General features: G+C 41.0%; 1 protein-coding gene across 1 annotated transcript; it reads right to left on the bottom strand.

Annotated features, from left to right (window-relative positions):
• Nucleotides 1–218: 218 nt before the first annotated feature.
• Nucleotides 219–16,250, bottom strand: LOC141463132 (carbonic anhydrase 3-like). Its single transcript, XM_074145405.1, has 7 exons — nt 15,347–16,250; nt 15,054–15,251; nt 11,834–11,952; nt 9,751–9,843; nt 8,568–8,633; nt 5,926–6,081; nt 219–4,715 (listed from the first exon to the last, which is right to left on the bottom strand). Exons 1-7 carry the CDS (start codon nt 16,056–16,058, stop codon nt 4,596–4,598), a joined length of 1,464 nt encoding a protein of 487 aa, XP_074001506.1. The 5' UTR covers nt 16,059–16,250; the 3' UTR covers nt 219–4,595.
• Nucleotides 16,251–17,891: the final 1,641 nt, after the last annotated feature.

Genomic DNA, 17,891 nt, shown 5'->3' with positions numbered 1-17,891 from the left:
GACTTATTCCCAACAGCCTTTTTGCTCACTCTTCGTCAGCAAGTGCAGCGTTCCTTTTCTGTGGTTTGCAGTGTAAGTTCCAGAGATTTTAGAAGTTTTTGCTTTAAAGAATAGGAAGTGTTTTCCTCATTTAAGTGCATGAACTTTTTCAGTTCACTTAACTTGTATTTACACAAATACAGAATACTTGCTTCTTTGAAATTAAAGACTTTGAAGATGCAATTTTATCTGTTCTTTTAATTTGAATGGAAGCAACTTGCAATAATCAATGCAAGATTCATATCAAGGACAAGCACGCTTGTTCACTGAAGTCCAAACTGTAATTGCATAGCACATGATCTCCTGTTGGACTGATGATTATCATAACTGATAAAGAAGTTGGGCATTTGTTACATACAGGATTAAGTGGATTCTACACGTTTGCAAGTATTTTCCTGTCCAGTCCAAAGATAGAAAGTTAAATTTTTCTGTAATAACTATATTCTTTTAGTGTTTATTTTCCTAATAATATCACAAGGTCTTAATCTGTATTCAAACCTGTTTCTGTGTTTTAATGAACACAAAACTTTACAGCCTTTCTCTCTTTTCCTCACAAATAACCCTGACCATTTCATTTTATTGCACATTTGTGCAAATCAACAGGTACAGCAGCCTGAAACCAAAAAGAAAATACTTTAAAAAATATGTTCCTAAAGAAAAGGTGAGTCCAATTTGATCTATTATTCATCACTAGCTGTACATCAGCTGTACTCTTTTTTTTGGAGGGGAAATATTATAATGGGCTCTATTAAGTTATTCATTATGGAAATAAAATAACTCCTGAATACATGCTTTGTGCTGCAGTATTGACAAAGATAAATGCCAGAATTCATCGAGAGGAAAGGCAGATAGATGAGATGGAAGACACACTGTGTAGCTGCTTCCTTTGCTGAGGCATGGGACAAAACGCCTCAGGAAGAAGCAGGTACTGTTTTATTCTGCTAAACTCACTGACAATATGAACATTCTTTAACTCTGGTTACTCAGCGGGTAAACACCAGCAAGCAGATCTAGGAGAGTCTTTCTTTAAGACACAGCAAAAATAATATATATTCTTTTCATTTGGTAGTAGAAATGCACAACCATAGCTGGTTGTATGCCAAGAGTCATGTCAGGAATTCACAGTTCAGTTATGAATTTACGTGTGACTGAAAGATGGCCACAGCTGGTGGGAAACTTGTTGCAGTTTAAAAAAAAAAAACAAAACCAAACAAAACCAAACAAAAAACCCACTTTGAAACTGTAGTAATAAGCTTTTAATTTTCTAGTAATTGCTCTTGTGAGGTGTGGGAAGCTGGGAGGGTTTCAGTGTCTGTCAAAACCTAATAGGTGGCAATTCATTTCAGTCATTTGCTTGTCCTGTTGAAATTAATATATACATTAGATACATTAAAGTAGTCAAGGATTTAGTGCACCACACTGATTAGGCTAATTTTTACTTTTTTTTAAATTCATCAGTTCCTAGTGGCTTTTTCTGTATTTAAGGTAGATGAGGCAGCAGGATTAGAGTCTACATAACATGTTCTTAGTTTGTTACCAAGGTAATCAATACAAAGCTACACTACTCATCCAAAGGAGAAAGGCAATGGAACAAAAACAAGTACGCTTTATTCTTCAAGAGAAAAAACAAAAGTGTAAAGCGTATTTTTAAAGAGGTTGATGCTTTTGTGTAGTTGTAATTTGAAGACAAAATGGACTCAGAGCAAATGTAGGGGGGAATAATATGAATTTTCGACGGTATTTTCCTTGGTGCCAACACACAAAGCATGTTTGCTGCTGGAACCAAAACTACTGTGTCAGTATTTGATAAGCTTCTGCCTATTCTGCCTTTCAAAAGCAGCAGAGGAACCATGCAAATAAGGCAAAGTACATTCAGTATCTGATTTTGTGGGCAATTAAGATATTATTTCACTTTAACAAGTTTGTGTGCTTAAAAAGTATAAATTAATCATGAAATTTCAGAATGATGTAACACTTCAGCGAAATGATCCATGTGCTTCTTGCAAGAAACCAAAATTCACATCCAACTTAATGATATTCAAGATCATACACAAATGTATATATTTTGGGAAGATGTAAGAGAATGTTTGTATCCGGGCAAGAAATAAATACTTTTTTTTTGTACCGGAAAAGAGAGAACAATTGCTACTGCTCTGATGTCTCATATTTTTGAGGATCTGTTTGATTGGATACAAGGAAACCAGGATGAGATATTAAACTAAACTCCAACAGCTAAAACGATGATTACTAGAGTGTCTGTCCACCCTTGCGCTACAAACACATATCTCAGAGAAAAGAGTAGCAAGGTTTTCTAGTAAGTTCTTCTTACTTTCAATCATCATTAGCATGAGAAATAAAACCAGAAATCATTTTTTTTATGTAAGTCAATTTATTGGTTCTCTGAAGACACAAAAGCTGTTACTTCAAGTGCAGGCAACTAATGTTGTTTTATTGCCCCACTAACAAGAGATTAAAACATCACAGTCAATGGCTTTAAGGTAGAAAGACTCAAACTCTTGTCTCAGTTATTTGTGTTGAAATTTTCTCAACACTAAGATCAACCGCATATGGATATGAGAAGAAATTTTACATGTAAGACATAGTACAGTAGAAAAAATGTTGCTTATGAGCTTTCTGTAGAAACATTTTTATGTGTTGAGAAGATGCACAGATTCAAGAGTTTAAAGAAGATCACGGAGACTCTTAAAATCAATACTGCTGCAAGTGCTGCACTCATAATACCAAAAGCTCATCTTCTGATCAGATTAAGCCAACACCAAAACGTTTGTAAACAGGATTCAATCAACACTTTAGTTTCTGCTGACACAAACTTGTTTTTTTTTTTTTAAATGAAACTGCTTCATACTAAGCTAAATACACTTCTAATAAACTGCAATATTAATTCTGAATGGGAATTCAACAATTCCTCCAACATTTCTAAATGAATACAAAGCACCGAACTCTGCACTCACTTTCATTCCTGAATTCTCACTGAATTGTGCTGGAAATACCAATAGAATTTGTCCAATGTTGCCCATTCATTACTTCCCTGTTGAAGCACCGCTTTTATAGTAGAGGTGAAAAATGGGAAATGCCTATTGTAGCCATGTGTGACCCTGTTTTTTCAGACTGACATATGCCTTATAAACATTGCTGTGAACGTTTATGGCAATGTCTCCAGAAGAACGCCCTCTGCCACCTACTGTTAGGGGAATACAGAGAATCCAGAAGCTTCATTTGCAGGAGGCTTTATGCACCACCTTTGACCACCCAATCTCCCGTACGTACAATACAGAATAATCAACCTGATGGTGAATACAACAGAGCAGATCTTTACTCATATAGTCTGCATGTGGGTTCAACCTTGATGGTACTTGTGTTATGCTGCTTAGGAAGCACGCTGAAACGATAGAGTTTGCATGATGAAGGACAGGGGAAGCTGATTTAGAAGTTTCTGTCTGCCAGCGATTCCTTGCTCGGATCATACATGCGACCTGATGTGTCTCCCCCAGAGCTCAACAGACTCCACTTAGAGTCTATAACTACACGGAGTCACAATAAAGAAACACTTAAGTGACAACCCGGATTTTTCAGTAGTGGGGATGGCAAATGACACATATGAGTCATCCACAAAGACTGTCTCCATATGCAACAAAATCCCTAATAGGTGACATTGTTAATACGCAGACTAAGATGTCAAAAATAAAAATTAAAAAAAAGCAAACAAAACAGGCAGAGCATCAAAACTGAAAAGCCATCATCCCGGAAGGTAACATAGTCAGAGCAGCAGAAGAAAGGCACTTTCCCCTCAGCAATACTGGAGCTGCTGTACTAAATACAAGGCAGCATGATACCAGCAGCACTCTACAGATGGGTGGGTGAAGTAACAGCAGCAGTGAAAGAAGAAAAGATCAATGGGCAGCAGCAGGACATGGCAAAGGATTAAATGACAGCAAGGTATCTTTTCTTCTTCACACACAGAAGCTGAGTATGCCTAATTGTATCCCCAGAATACCAATCTAATCTTGAATAACACACGATGAACAAGAGAGGGAGGGAAAAATCTGGTATCTTAAAGATTATTCTTTGGATGTTCGCACTGAAGGTCGGATATCTGGGGAAGATCACCACTAGTGATGTTGTAGAAGCAGGCATTTTACATCCTGTTCATTCCTGTTAACCCACTGTTATTTCTGCTATCCTAAACTACTGCTTCATTTTTCTGCCTTTACGACATTTCCTTTGAAATTAATTTTAAATATTGAAACTGAGCCCGTTTTTCTTCCAAGACCACATGGCGGAGAAGTGACACTAACGCAAATGCTGAGGCATCTGTGGTCAAGAATCACATATATCTCACATTTCCTTATTAAGGTTAGTATTTGCATACAGCATTTTTTCTGCTTTCAAAATCAGATTCAGTTTTACCACTCAGAATTTCAAGCTGAGAAGCACAGATCTGGATCCAGAGGAAAAGCAGTAGACAGCAAAAACTAACTACGCTTTGGGATGCAGGGATTTCCTCACTCGGGTTCAGCAGGGTGAGGCTTGAGGCTTCACTTGAACGAGGCTCTCACTATCCTGCCCTTCACAGGCTGAGGTGGGCGCCAGTTATCAACCAGTGGGTTCACAGGTTCATTCTCACCATTCTTGGAAAGGCTACGGAGCTTCGCCATCTGCAAGGAAGAAAAATTACAGTGTCCGTGTGAAATCGCCTGGAAGCAGTGTGGACCTAGATGCCTAGAACAAACTCTGAGACAGAAAAGGAATATTCTTATATAATTGGCAAACATACTGTAGAGATTATTGGTAAAGATTGCTCTAGCCCAGCAGCTAGCCCCTTTTTCTGTGGACCTTCACACTCTTCATCCACAGAACAGCGCATCATCTGACCCTTGCCTGGGCTTCTTTTGGGTTTTTCCTTGACCCACACTCACAAGGTGGAAAAAGAGTAGGGGCCTCCTGTGACCCTGCTGGAACTGGACTGCAGTGAAATCACTTGTGAAAATATGGCTGTCTGTGAAGGAGGACGCACATCTAACTCTTTGCAAGGTAGTCTGCTAGAAAAATCTGGCCTGCAGAAGTTCCTATTTTGTTCTGTAAGGCAGAGAGAAATGTTATGCCAACCGGACTATTAAGTTCAATCATGAATCCAGCACTTAGCCATTGTTCTCCAAATTAATTTAATTTCAGTGTTGCTTTGTTAATTGTTACCCTTTCATCAGAATACAAAATAAATCTGTTCTGAAACCAGCCAAATCAGTAAAAAGGCTACATCCCGACTAGTGCTGCTGAAGCAGAAAATATTATAGATAACCAAACGGTTTAACACAAGAACTTAAAAGAAGGTCACCTACTCCAGACTGGCTCTCTATTCTTTTCCCTATGTAAATGCACATTTGAGCTATATGAATACAATTAGTACATTAATTTCTATTAACATTCAGGTTTGCAGGTTCTAGCTAGTTCGATCCTTCTCATTGACAGCTTTTCGGAAGTCCAGATCCGGACCAGCAATTTCTTGAACTGGGAAACCAGCTATATGTTAGTGTCACTTAATGCTGAAGCACAGAGAATGAACTGAGGCTGCTGTGGTGGCTGAATTTTGTGGCTTGGAGGTACTTCTGCCTATGCAGGTTTCCAGGATCCCAAGAACGCTCCTGCTAAAGCTATTCCAGGAGGTTTCTAGGAAGAGAGACTGATTCTCAAGGTCAGTTTTACAGTCCATTTCAACAGTCCATTGTGCAGGCAATTTCTCACAGTCCTCAGCTAAAGCTTTCCGTATCAAAAAATGCAAAGTTACATAGGGCTGGCAAACCATCACACTGAGAGAGTGAGACACTGTTGAGAACTGGGAAAGGAGTAGCAGAAGTGGCTGGAGTTTACCTGGTCTGAGCTGACTTCAATCGGCTCCCTCAAGAGAATCCAAGTGATGCACTCCTCACAGGGGGGTGTGGTGAACGAACCGTGGTAGGTCCAGTAGTCCCGAGATTTGGGGAAAAGAATTGAAGGATCAAAGTGCTGAAAAGGAGCCTCTTTCCCCTTAGAGAAACAAAAAATAATCATCTGCAGTGACTCTAGGGATATGCATCTTAAAGGATATCAGTATCTATGTTATTATAAAGGAAGTAATTAAATACCACGATTCATGCAAGAGATCAATCTCCTTTTCTTCCTGTTAACCATTTGCCCTTCAATTTATAATAAATGACATTTTGATTCCATTAATAAATTCTAAGAAATTATAAAGTGAACTGTATGAGACCAAAGCAAATTCATTGTTACTTTTTTCTATTCTGGAATTACAAAAATTTTGTGTTATTTCTATCACTTGGGATAGAAGTTAAAGGCTGTGGCACTACAGGTACTGGTACCCTTTTTATCCAATAGATGAGTGGCCAGGCATTTGTTCCAGATTTGTTAGTCTTCTCCTCTCCCTGAAGGAATTTAAATCTGCATCTCTCTCCTCCCCAAATTGTGCTCTAATTAATTTGTCACAGTGTCTCAATATTTTTGTTGGCACTATTACACTCGATGTAAAAAATTAAAATGTTTCCTGGAAGAGTACTGGATCCTGAATGTCTTACAACTAAAGATGATTGTCACCAGACAAGGCAGAACAGTAGACAGCAGGTGACATTTCCTGGGAAGTTTTTCTTTTCCACTAAATAGGATACTCAAGACAGTGTCTCCACAGGACTGTGGTGGGGCTTCCTTGTCCCCGCAGGGCAACAAGAACTAAACAAGAAAGTTCAGTTCCCTACTGGTATTCAGGATGCAGTTCTCGAAAGAAAAAAATCTATTATTCCTAATTCCTCCTCCTATCATGGAGAATCTTCTCTAGATGGGAATGGAGTATTACCCTACCAAGTGCAATGGGGGGAGCTGAAATCTTTTCCACACGTCCTTGCACAGAAGATGGGTAGAAAGAATAACATCAAGACTCATCTTCTTGACAAAATTATTCTGTAAGTTCAATATGAGTTTGCAAATAAATTCACAAACAAAACTGCTCTTTTCCAGGAAATACAGTTAAGTCTCCAAGAAACTCCTCTGCCTGTAACGCATCGTAGCAATTGAAGCTGCATGTGCCATAAATACACCGGTGATACCATCCATTAATCTTTCCTGAAAGGTAAGTAATCTTGATAAAACGCATGTGATGACTAGAAAGAACATAAGTATGAGATAGAACACAAGATGTGGTTATTTGCGTATGCACCTATCTTTCTCCGCTTTTCTTCAACTGTTGCTTTTTCCAGAACCACTACAGAGAATATCTGTATGCAGGAAATCAGACTTCTATTTTTTTTGCTGTTAGACATCATAAAATCTCCAGCGCAGCAGTCTCAGGTAGACTGTGATGGAGTGGACATCACTGCCACCTTGTCATCATTGTATGACACAGTGTTTCATAGGGTGATCGATCAACCTTTTATGAACATGCAGAGCTCTTCTGCATGTAAATGGCCAAAAAATGATACAGGGATTATGAGAGAAAGCTGAATCTGTATCAAGACAGATATCATTGACGCAGCCGGGGAAGCAATATGTAGGGCAAAAAAATGACCTTCAGTTCTCTCAGCAGCAGGAACTGAATTGTACCTGAAGACTAAGAAAAGGTTGAAAAAATAAAATTAATCTGAGTGAGGAAAGAACAGACTTCAGGCTCAGACCCGTACATCAATGGCAGTGTATAAACACATAAATTAAATGCAAGAGAGTCTGCTAAATGTAAAAGAAAATGCTTACAAAATTTGAAAAATTCAGTCCTGGTGATCCGATGGTATGTTCAATGTCCAATAAAAAAGGGACTTTTAGCATCATTAGAGTCATGAAGCTTATAATGAAGAATTGCTAACATAATACCTAGAGGTTAAGTTTATGTTAAATAACAATAGTATCACAATTCTCTGCAAAGAGCTCCCTTCTGCAGTTATATCTATGCAATAGGTATGGACTTTGGTCCTTAGATCATTAATTAAACTATAAACCAGTTTAGAATAGGTTTGCAATGCCATTTGTGCTACTATCGTAGGAAGACAGATCCTAGGACTGGTGCAGAAACTGTACTGTGTAATCACTTCCATAAATTAATTCAATTCCATTTTAAAACTAATAACGTTTTTGATCTCCTTTACACTGACTGGGAGTTTTCTCCATCATTCCTGTTAGTTTCTTCTCATTTCAGGCTAACTAAATTTCTAACTCAATTATATGCATTTGTTTTGGCCGCCGCTGTCCTCAAATTCTAAAAGCTTTTCATTTCTTCCTGATATTTGCACACTAGCAGATTTTTACAGAGCAGTATTGAGAACACTATCGAGGCAAGGATGGCTACAAAATCCTCTACAACAAGAATACTTATGGATTAAGTAAACTTCTATGTTTACTTAAGTAAGAGTCCTGCTCCACAGTCCAACATACCACCTCTAGTGCTACTGTTAGGTGTCAGAATGATGCCAAAAAGGGAATCTGAACTTCTGCTGCTTTTCAACTACATTATATCAAAAAAACCATTTTGATACCTTGGTCTTAATGTTATCAATTTCTTCAAGAATTCTCTTCATCTCTGGTTTGGGAGTTTTTCCAACCTGTAATGCAAAGCATAAGTACTGTATTTTTACATCATATTCCACAGTATTAGAAAGAAATTCAGTACATCCCATCTGTCAAGTCAGGCAGCAGTACTCTCACACTGACACAAAATTATGGGTGTTAAGAGAACATCCGGAATAGCAGACTTGAGTAACTGGCTTTGTAATTCAAAAACGTGTTGAAGGCCTTTACAAGGCATCTCCCACCATCTGAGGAGCAAACCATGCTCAGACAGTGTCATCTACACCCTCCAGGGCCTAGTCCTTCACGTCTGGTTTGAAAGCAACCCACAACCACTGGGACATGTATGAGCAGTCAGCAAAGTGTTGATGGTCTGAAGAGCTGGAGTTCCTGCAGACTCTTCAAACAGTCTGCAGCACACACGCAGTCAGATCAGATGATGTAAGACATATAACAAGCTTCATGTTATGACCTCCTCAAGCTATGGGGTCAATTTATCGGTTGCGTTCATGATGTTAAGCACCTCCAAAAGCTTTGACATGGCTCTGCATGCCAGAAGAGTGAAGGCAGTATGCATAAGACATGATGTTACTGCCATGTCTTGTTCCAAAATAGATATTCAATCTCTATTTTAGCAATACTCAAAACCCCAATCGTGGAATATGACAAGCACAGAGCAAAACAATGGCTTCTATGCCAAAGAGCAAGAAGGAAACAGGGAAGGAAGGCCAGTGAAGATATAGTGATATTACTTACTTTTCTAGATCTTTTAGCTGACCTTAGCATGGTTAATAGGAACATAATGTTATGCTCTAGATGTTGCGTTTTACAAGATAAAGCTTTAGCCTCAAATAGACCAAAAGAAATGACAAAGTAAGAATAACTGAAGGACATAGTCATAGGGCAGCCTTGTTCAAGACCACACGTGCTATGTGCCACTGGTGTCACGAATGGTGTCAGAAGTTGGCTCTGGATGGGTTAGTGCATGGAATCTGGAGGGGCCAAGAACATACGTGACTTCAGTCTGCACATCACTTTGAATGTTTTCCTGCAAAATGATACTGTTCAGGGAAAAACAATGGGAACTTTCTCCCTGGCCCGAGAGAAAGATGAAAAATGCAGAAAATTATAAAGACAATATTTGCCACTTACTTTCAGAAAAATGCCCACAACGGCCACACCATCAGTTTGTTTCAAAGCTCCAGCAAAATTGCCGTGTTTTGGATTCCAGTGCACCATATGTAACTAAAAATCAATCAAACCTCAGTTATAAATGCAAGAAATTGCCAGCAGCACAATCTTACAAGCTTTTACATTAAATTAAGAAAAGTTTCCGGTACACAGTAAGTAAAGGAATGGACATGAAAAAGAAAACTATTAGTAAGTAATTTCCTAATCTTGTTCCCCTGCTTCCATACACTCACACTTCATATAAAGCATCACTTTGCATTTAACTGAAGCATTAAAGAAAGAAAATGGAGTTCACCACACAACACATTTGAAAATTAATCAAACAATTCAACTATAAACAGTTTAACCCAAGCACGTGACGTGCACACATGCAGTGCAGAGAACACCTACTGACGTGCACTTCATCTCAAGTAGATTTTTACAACTTCATGTTATGCAGATAACAGCTCGAGGATTTACACTGGGTTGTATGTAGTACGTGTGTTATTGGTTTGTATGTTTTACTACTCTCGTCACGTTGTACCGGAAAGGAGAGGAAATAGTAACCTGACATTTCTTTCTCATTTCTACTTTCAACAATGGTATATATATCAAGCTTTTAAAACTTCTTCCTGAAAATCTTTGGCTCCTGCATATAGCTATAAATTCTGCAACCAACAGTGTGGAATCTCAAAATAAGTAGTGTCTGGAACATCGTGCCATACAAAACAATACAGTCTGGTGCATATTTTGAACGCAAATTTTTAACAGGTTTTTTTTTTAAAAGCACAGTAACAATTATTTAAAATAACAACCAAATCATTTTTCCTGAATATAAATTCATGTATTGTTCTCTGTTTTGTTTTTTTTCTTTGAGGATAAGGATATCATTGCTAAGGATAAAGGTGGAGCAGCCATGTGTCTTTGGTTGGATTCTAGCACAATTTCATACATTCCAGGCTTCCTCCTCCTGCCAATAAATATCTGAGTACTGCAAACAAAAGCAAAGTAAAAATTCTGTGCTTGAACTAACCAAAAAACAGCTTGAGGAAGCAGAATTTGGCTGTTTAATTGGCCAAAGAACACAGAACACCAACATAGTTTGGCTGTGGTTAAGGAATGGGGAAAAAAAATCCCCAAACCATCACTCACAGTCATTTCTGCAATGTTTGTGAGCACTGGCCCTGCAAAATATCTGCCTGAATTTTCTCCTTTGACAGGTGGGCAAAGCCTCTGTAAGCTCTGCACCTTAAGGGTGTAGGTGTAAGGCAGGAAAACACTACTGCAGAGGTTTTGTGGGCTAAGGCATATATTTTGAGCCTATTCTCAAATAAGAGGGAGAAAAGAAGTAACATTTGCTAGCAATTCACCAGCATCAATAGTGAACTCACTTATATCTATTACTTGAAGAAGCCTTCAGAGCCTAGAGTATCCATTAATTTTAGCAAATTTGGACAACAGTAGTGCAGCAGTTTACGTTTGAAAAAAAAATACCCAAACATCTGTTTTCCACAGGCCCCCAAAATAAACACGGTGATTTTAAAGCACAGGTGTTCAGGAACAGAAGATCATCTTTACCACTCTGAATAAGTTTTAAGGTGGATCTACTTTTGCATGTCAGTTTACCAAATGTGCTTTTAGCGAGTTTTTCTCTTCATTAGTAACGCTTTCTGAAACTAACTTAGTAATTCAAGTTATACCAGAAATGGCATGGAGCCAAAATAACATCATCAGGAAACAGATTCTCCTATTGGTCAGTAACAGATCACTTTGTGTCAAATACTTTTAAAACTTTCTAAAATACCAGCAAAAACTCGGGCTTGAAGAAGCGAACTCCATGTGAGTATAAACTTGCAAAGATACATTTGTTGGCAGATGTAACTTTTCCCACCGCACGCTGACAAACACTCACAGGTTTCACAGATTTTGGAGAAAAATCCATAGCTAACTACTTGCAAAAAGGAGAGTGGTTAATCTGTTCAGGTTAATCAGCAGCTCATGTTCAGGTGCATAATCAGTCAAATGCCAGTTAATACTGAATTTTACTATTAAAAACAAGTCCTACCTCTGCTGCATATTTCACCCCATCTATAACATGCTCAGAGCCATGGTCATCAGAGGAACCCCAATGCAAGTGAAGCTGACGTAGCCTGTAGGCTCCCGAGAGTGGTCCACCTCGCAGCACTGCAATTGATAATCTCCATCAACACTGGCCTACAAGATGCTGACACACACGTTCATCGAGCGGGGACCCGTACTTTGAAAGCGTGGAACACCTCTTGTAAATCCAGCTGATTGCAGTGGGGGGTCACAACACTCACCAGTTTGCAAGACTGGGGCTGAATTCTGTTAGCGCTCGGGAAGAGTCCTGTTTGATAACGAAAACTGTGGAAGCTGCTGTGGGTCAGCACAGAATCAAACCCCAGAAGTCCAACAAGCCCCTTTCCTTTTGGCAAGTGGGCACACTATAGTTCCTGATGTGGAGAGAGAAGGAAGGTACGCACGGCTTATTCCTGTCACGAATTTCACTGAATTTTTTTAGAGTTGGAAGGGACCACAGAGATCATCTAGTCCAACTCCCCTGCTGAAGCAGGGTTGCCCAGAGCATGTCAGAGCATGTTACTCAGGACTGCATCCAGGTGGGTCTTGAAAATCTCCAAAGAAGGGAACTCCACAGCCTCCCTGGGCAGCCTGTTCCAGGGCTCTGGCACCCTCACCATGCAGAAGTTTTTTCTCTGATTTGAGTGGAACCTCCTATGTTCCAACTTGTGCCCGTTGCCCCTCGTCCTCTCACTGGGAACCACTGAAAAGAGTCTGGCTCCCTCCTCCTTCAACCCACCCTTTAGATACTTATAAGCATTGATAAGGTCTCCCCTCAGCCTTCTCTTCTCCAGGCTAAAGAGCCCCAGCTCTCTCAGCCTTTCCTCATCAGGGAGATGCTCCAATCCTTGAATCATCTTCGTTGCCCTTTTGTCACGAAAATGCTCTGTTGTGAAATGGTTGGGGATCGGACTGTGAAATTAACCCAAAGGTGCTTTGAAGCATACCTCTAGTCCATGACTGGCATACCTGTTACAGTTCAGACAACTAAACAGTGGTTACATCGTAGTTTGCTGCCTCTAAAAGAGAAGATCTATTTCTTGAAAGTGAGGGGAGAGAAAAGAGTTTAGGTCAAATGAGTTAGGAAAGTGTTCTTGAGCAAGCAAAAGCTATATTCAACGTTAACATTGCCACCAATGAAACAAATTAAGAAGCTATTATTGCTGATGTTCTTAGCCATATAATGCTGACTACCCCTAAGTCTGACGGTTTGCATCAACGCTGACTTTCACAACATCACACCTGCTCTTTCAGTTTGGGGGTTCTTTTGAGCAGGGACTGCTTAGAAGATAAGCTCTCAAATACATTTTTCATTCATTACCTAAGGCAGGAATGAGACGTCTTTCCTTATACAGAAAGCTGATAATACAGTTCACAACTGCAGTGCCAGAAGACCTTGTTTAGATAGCATTCAAGTTTGCACTTCTACCAATAGCTTTGAAGTTCAAAGTTAACGTGGAAAGAATATTTAAATCCTCTTGTGCTCAATGGTCTCAAATAAATTCTTCATATCATACGTGTTGGAATACCTACACAGAGCAAGAAGTTTAACTTTGCAGTTTCTTTTTAGTTGGTAGGTGTCACAGCCATTGGAGGGGCAGGAACAAAGCACTGTCTTGAGTTTTAGGCATGCAGTTCCTCTTATTTTTTTAGTTTGTTCATGCATAACTAAATTATCATAACTAACTCTGTACAGTATTGAGTAAGCCTTCTGTAGAAGACTTCAGTGTAAAATATGTCATTTTATTATTATTATTATTATTACTACTACTACCACTATTATTATTATTATTGTTTCACTTTTGAATGTAGGAAAAATAAGGCAAAGACTCTAAGGCCCAAATCCTCACTGGTATTTGCTTGCCATTTCACACTGAAATCAGGCAGGAACTTTCAGGAGCTGAATTTACCTACATTTACAAGCTACATCAATATCATAGTTGGAAATTCATTTAGCAGTCCTTTCTTACGGGTGGCCCTTTCCAGAGCTCAAATACTGTGGAGCATGTGGAAACAGCACCTACTTCCTACCAGTATGCAGATTCCGATGCTTTCGGTCCAGGCACTGATTTTATGCAGCGCTTATGGAAGAGCACTCTGTTATAACGAAAGGGCAACCTATGATTTGTCTGGTGCCATTGTGTAGAAACTGCAGTCGTAAATACTAAAGCGTCATACAAATACAGAACAAGGAGGTGGTCCTGTCCTAAATAGTTTAGACTCCATCTGCGAGATGTGGAACAATAACAAGGTAGCTGTAATGGTAAATAAGGGAGTCCAAGGAAACAATGAGCTCATCAAGATAAACAAGAGAGATCTTTCAATGTACTGCAGATAAATTTCATTAATTATATAGCTAACTAAGAACAAAATCCCAATACAAATGCCATCAGAGCAGATGCAGAAAATTACAATGGGAAGTAACTGTGTTTTCAATTGATTAGATTGCTTTTCTTCTTGATAAAGGACTGATCAATATTGCATGCTCTTGAGATGCCTTCACATTATACGGTATTGTGAATTTGGCATTCACTTTGACTGTTGTTCCCTGCCTGCATTCAGAGCTACACACTGATTGAGGTCTGGAATCAGGTTTTGAATAGTTTAACTTAGAGAAGCAAGACTGCTCTCTCTCAATTCAATAACAAAGCCATTTCATAGCTTTCCAGAAGCTAGGAAATACTATTTTCATAAATGCTATCTTCATAGCTTTTTCAGGCTGTGAAGGACCTGAAGAATTCCCATACAAACAGAAGAAATCAGGATCAGTGAGTGGAAACGTGAGTTTTGTGTTCATGAAGAGCCTCAGAGTGCACACTACACCCTTCTGGGTGACCCCTTCTCCCCTTAGACAAAACCTGAGGATGCTGTGTTGGTGCTGAAGGAGGTGAGCTGGGCAGAAGTCCACCTTCCAGCTGAGCCTGTATTTCAGGGGTGCCCCTGCAGCTACAACCTCCCTGTCCCACCTGAGGTGGACCTAAAAATGGACAGATCCACCAGATAAAACTCTGGGAGCACCTTTTAAACGTACCCAAATGACTTTCCTCTGCTAGCCCACGCAGGCTGGGTACCACAGGATGCGTTTCGATCCCCAGCACTTTGCAAACCTCCGTTCCTAACAACCCCCAGAAGCCAAACCAAAAAAAAAAAAAAAACAAAAACAAAAAACAAACCAACAACCCCACCTGATCGATCGAAAGTGTCGTCGAAGACAACCCGGCAGGTGCGCCCGTTGTTCAGGATGGTTTTCGCCGCCCCGGGATCGTAACTGGCGTGCCAAGGGCTGAGACTACTGTCGTACCGCACATCTTTGCTGTTGATCTCGATGGGCGACTGGTTGTCTCCCTTGGCCAGGGGGTAGTTTTCATGCCAGCGTTCGGGTCCTGCGGGGGGGGGGGATGGTAAAGGAGATGTCGCCACGGCTCGGCCCCGGCCAGTACCGCCCCCCCACACCCCCCGCCCGTGTCCCCCCACTCACCGTTGTCGCTGTCGTAACCCCACACGGACTGAGCCATGTCGCTGCGCTGCCCTCCTCCCTCCCTTCCTCCCTCCCTCTTTCTCTCCTTCCCTCCCGTCCCGGGGGGCTTTTTATAGACGGTTGGGCGGAGGGGTGGGGATGGGGAGGGAGGCGATGCTGCGAGGCTGCGGGGCCGGGAGGCGGTGGGAGGCGACGGGGGGCGGGTAGAGCCATTTTCTCCCCCCTCCCCGGAGGAGGCAGAGGGATGCCGGCGGGACCTCTCGGCTCCCCTCCCTTCATCCCCCTCCCTCAGCCCTCCCTGCCCCGGGGAGTGGGAAAGAGGGGGCTGCGATGGAGCCGGGGTTGAACCTGCGGCAGAAGCGGTTCCCCCCAGCGCCCCCGCCCCCGGAGAGGGACGTGGAGCCGGGGTTCGCGTGGAGGAGCCGCTGCGCGGAAAGCGAAGCTGCCGCGGAGGCAGGGGGAGCCAGCCAGAAGGGAAGGCAGCACCCCAGCCTGGCCCGGCGTCCCCCCTCTGTCCCCGAAGTCCGCCCGGGATGGTTTTGGGTGAGCTCCCAGGGCAGGCAGGCACCCGAGCTCCGGCTTCAGGGCTCTCACAAATGCTCCCCTTTAACGGCCCCGAAAGCCACTTTATCTGCCCGAAAGGAAATCTCGTAGCCTGCAGACCCGTGCTGTCACACGAAAGCTGGCCTCCGCCAGCCCCAAATGAGGCCATTCCCGCCTGTTCAGTCAAAATTTGCGTTTGAGGTTGTCCAGTTGATTCTCCTTTGTGCAGGGAGATTTACAGCAAATGTGTTTCTCATGCTAGGCAACTTAGCGGTCGGTATTTCGGTCGGGAAAACAGCTGTTTTTCAGCTGATGGAGAGTTAGTGATTGGGATGGTTGTGTTAGTTGGCTTTGTCTCCACATCTATGTTGAATACTCAAAGCTTTTCTTTCAGATGCCAGCTTTGCTGCAGTCTCCCTTGGCTCTGTCAGTCCGTGTTGTCACTGCTGCAACTGTATCTACCTACCTCGAGCTAAATACCACCTCAAACTACATACCTCAAGCTACATAATATCCCGAGCTAAATATTTGGGAGTCAGCCAGGAAGCATCGCGAACCATGGAGATTTCCAACATAGTTGCAGTGAACTAGCTCAAATGCTCCTTGTACCCGTCGGCACTGGAAAGTAGCATAGAAATAAACCTGCAGCTTTGAGAGGTTGTAGACCCTTTGTATGAGTGAAGTACAGGGAAAAGGTTGAGAAACTGCAATATACAGAATCTAGGATTAATTTGGTCATATCTCACCTCCCAAACCTAGCTGGAAGATGGAGGTTCCCCTTCTAGCTTACCTATATAGCTAGGCTAATAAATAACAAAATATGGACTTTGTTTAGGGTAACTACAACGATTTCTTTAAACTTCTTTAGAAAATTCTTCTTGCTCTGAGGTTAATCATAAGTAGACAATACCCCTTTGAGAGAAAGGTAGGACAAAAATCTCTCACTTAGGAAGCTGCGTCTGAGAAGATTCACACAGAGATTTACATAGTACCTTTACATAGAAGATATGCCAGATTGCAAGTCACTAAACCTTAGAAACTTGCACGATATCAAAAGAAGCATTCCTCTTGCCATCTTTAAAGATACAAAGACGCGATCATTATCAAAGGGTCCTTCAGAAAATGTAGATCCTCATATCTTCCTTAGCCACGATTCAACAACAAAAAATACTAGAAGGTGATTTAGGTGCAAAGGAGTGGAAAAAGACATCTTTTCACTTTCAAAAGAGAACTCTGAAACAAAAGAAAATACAATCTTTTACTCAGTCATCAATCAAATGGATAATGCCACATTTGTTGCAAGGACAGGCATGTAAAATTGACACCTGTTGCAATTTTAATTCAGAAAGCTTAGACATTAATCCTTTCAAAATGGTTTCTACCTCATCTTCCTAGAGAGAAACATTTGTGAGCTCATGAAATTCTAATTGGAGCATTTTCTGTCCGTATAAACAGACAGCTTTAGTGGGCTGGTTTATTGAAGGCTCAGAGAGACTTTTAATCAACTTTATATATACAAGGAATGCTTATTGGACCCACTGATGGAGGTAAGGGACATGATTTGTATTAGACAAAAAGGTGTAAGCCAGTTCTTTCTCTAGTGTTTCAATTCATTGCTCTACGTGAGACTTCACACCATCGTCTCTATTAGGGAGCTCCATCCCTAGGGCAAAGGTCTTTATATTTTAGCTTTCCAGTGAGCTGGTCCTGCTGCACCCAGAGGAGCAGCTTTTTGTCAAGGCACTGACTTACGTGTTAGCGACAAACGGTAGGATGGAGCGTGTGCTTGGAGTCAGCCCTAGGCGCTGAGTCATAGCACAATGTCCCACTGACTTGGTGGGGGTGGCATTCTTTTCCTGTTGCTTTCATCATCAAAGGTAGAGCAAAAAGCAAATGTAGTAGCTTTATCTGCACTAGGAGATAATCACAATAAAATTATTTTTGCATCCCTTAGGACCTACCTTTGCATTTATCCCTTTCTTATGGTATTGGCTCAGAAGTT

The sequence above is a fragment of the Numenius arquata genome, chromosome 3 (assembly GCF_964106895.1).
Source record: "Numenius arquata chromosome 3, bNumArq3.hap1.1, whole genome shotgun sequence".
NCBI classification, from domain to species: Eukaryota; Metazoa; Chordata; class Aves; order Charadriiformes; family Scolopacidae; genus Numenius; species Numenius arquata.
The sequence above is the reverse complement of the archived record's forward strand: the minus strand, read 5'-3'. Positions and strand labels throughout refer to the sequence as shown.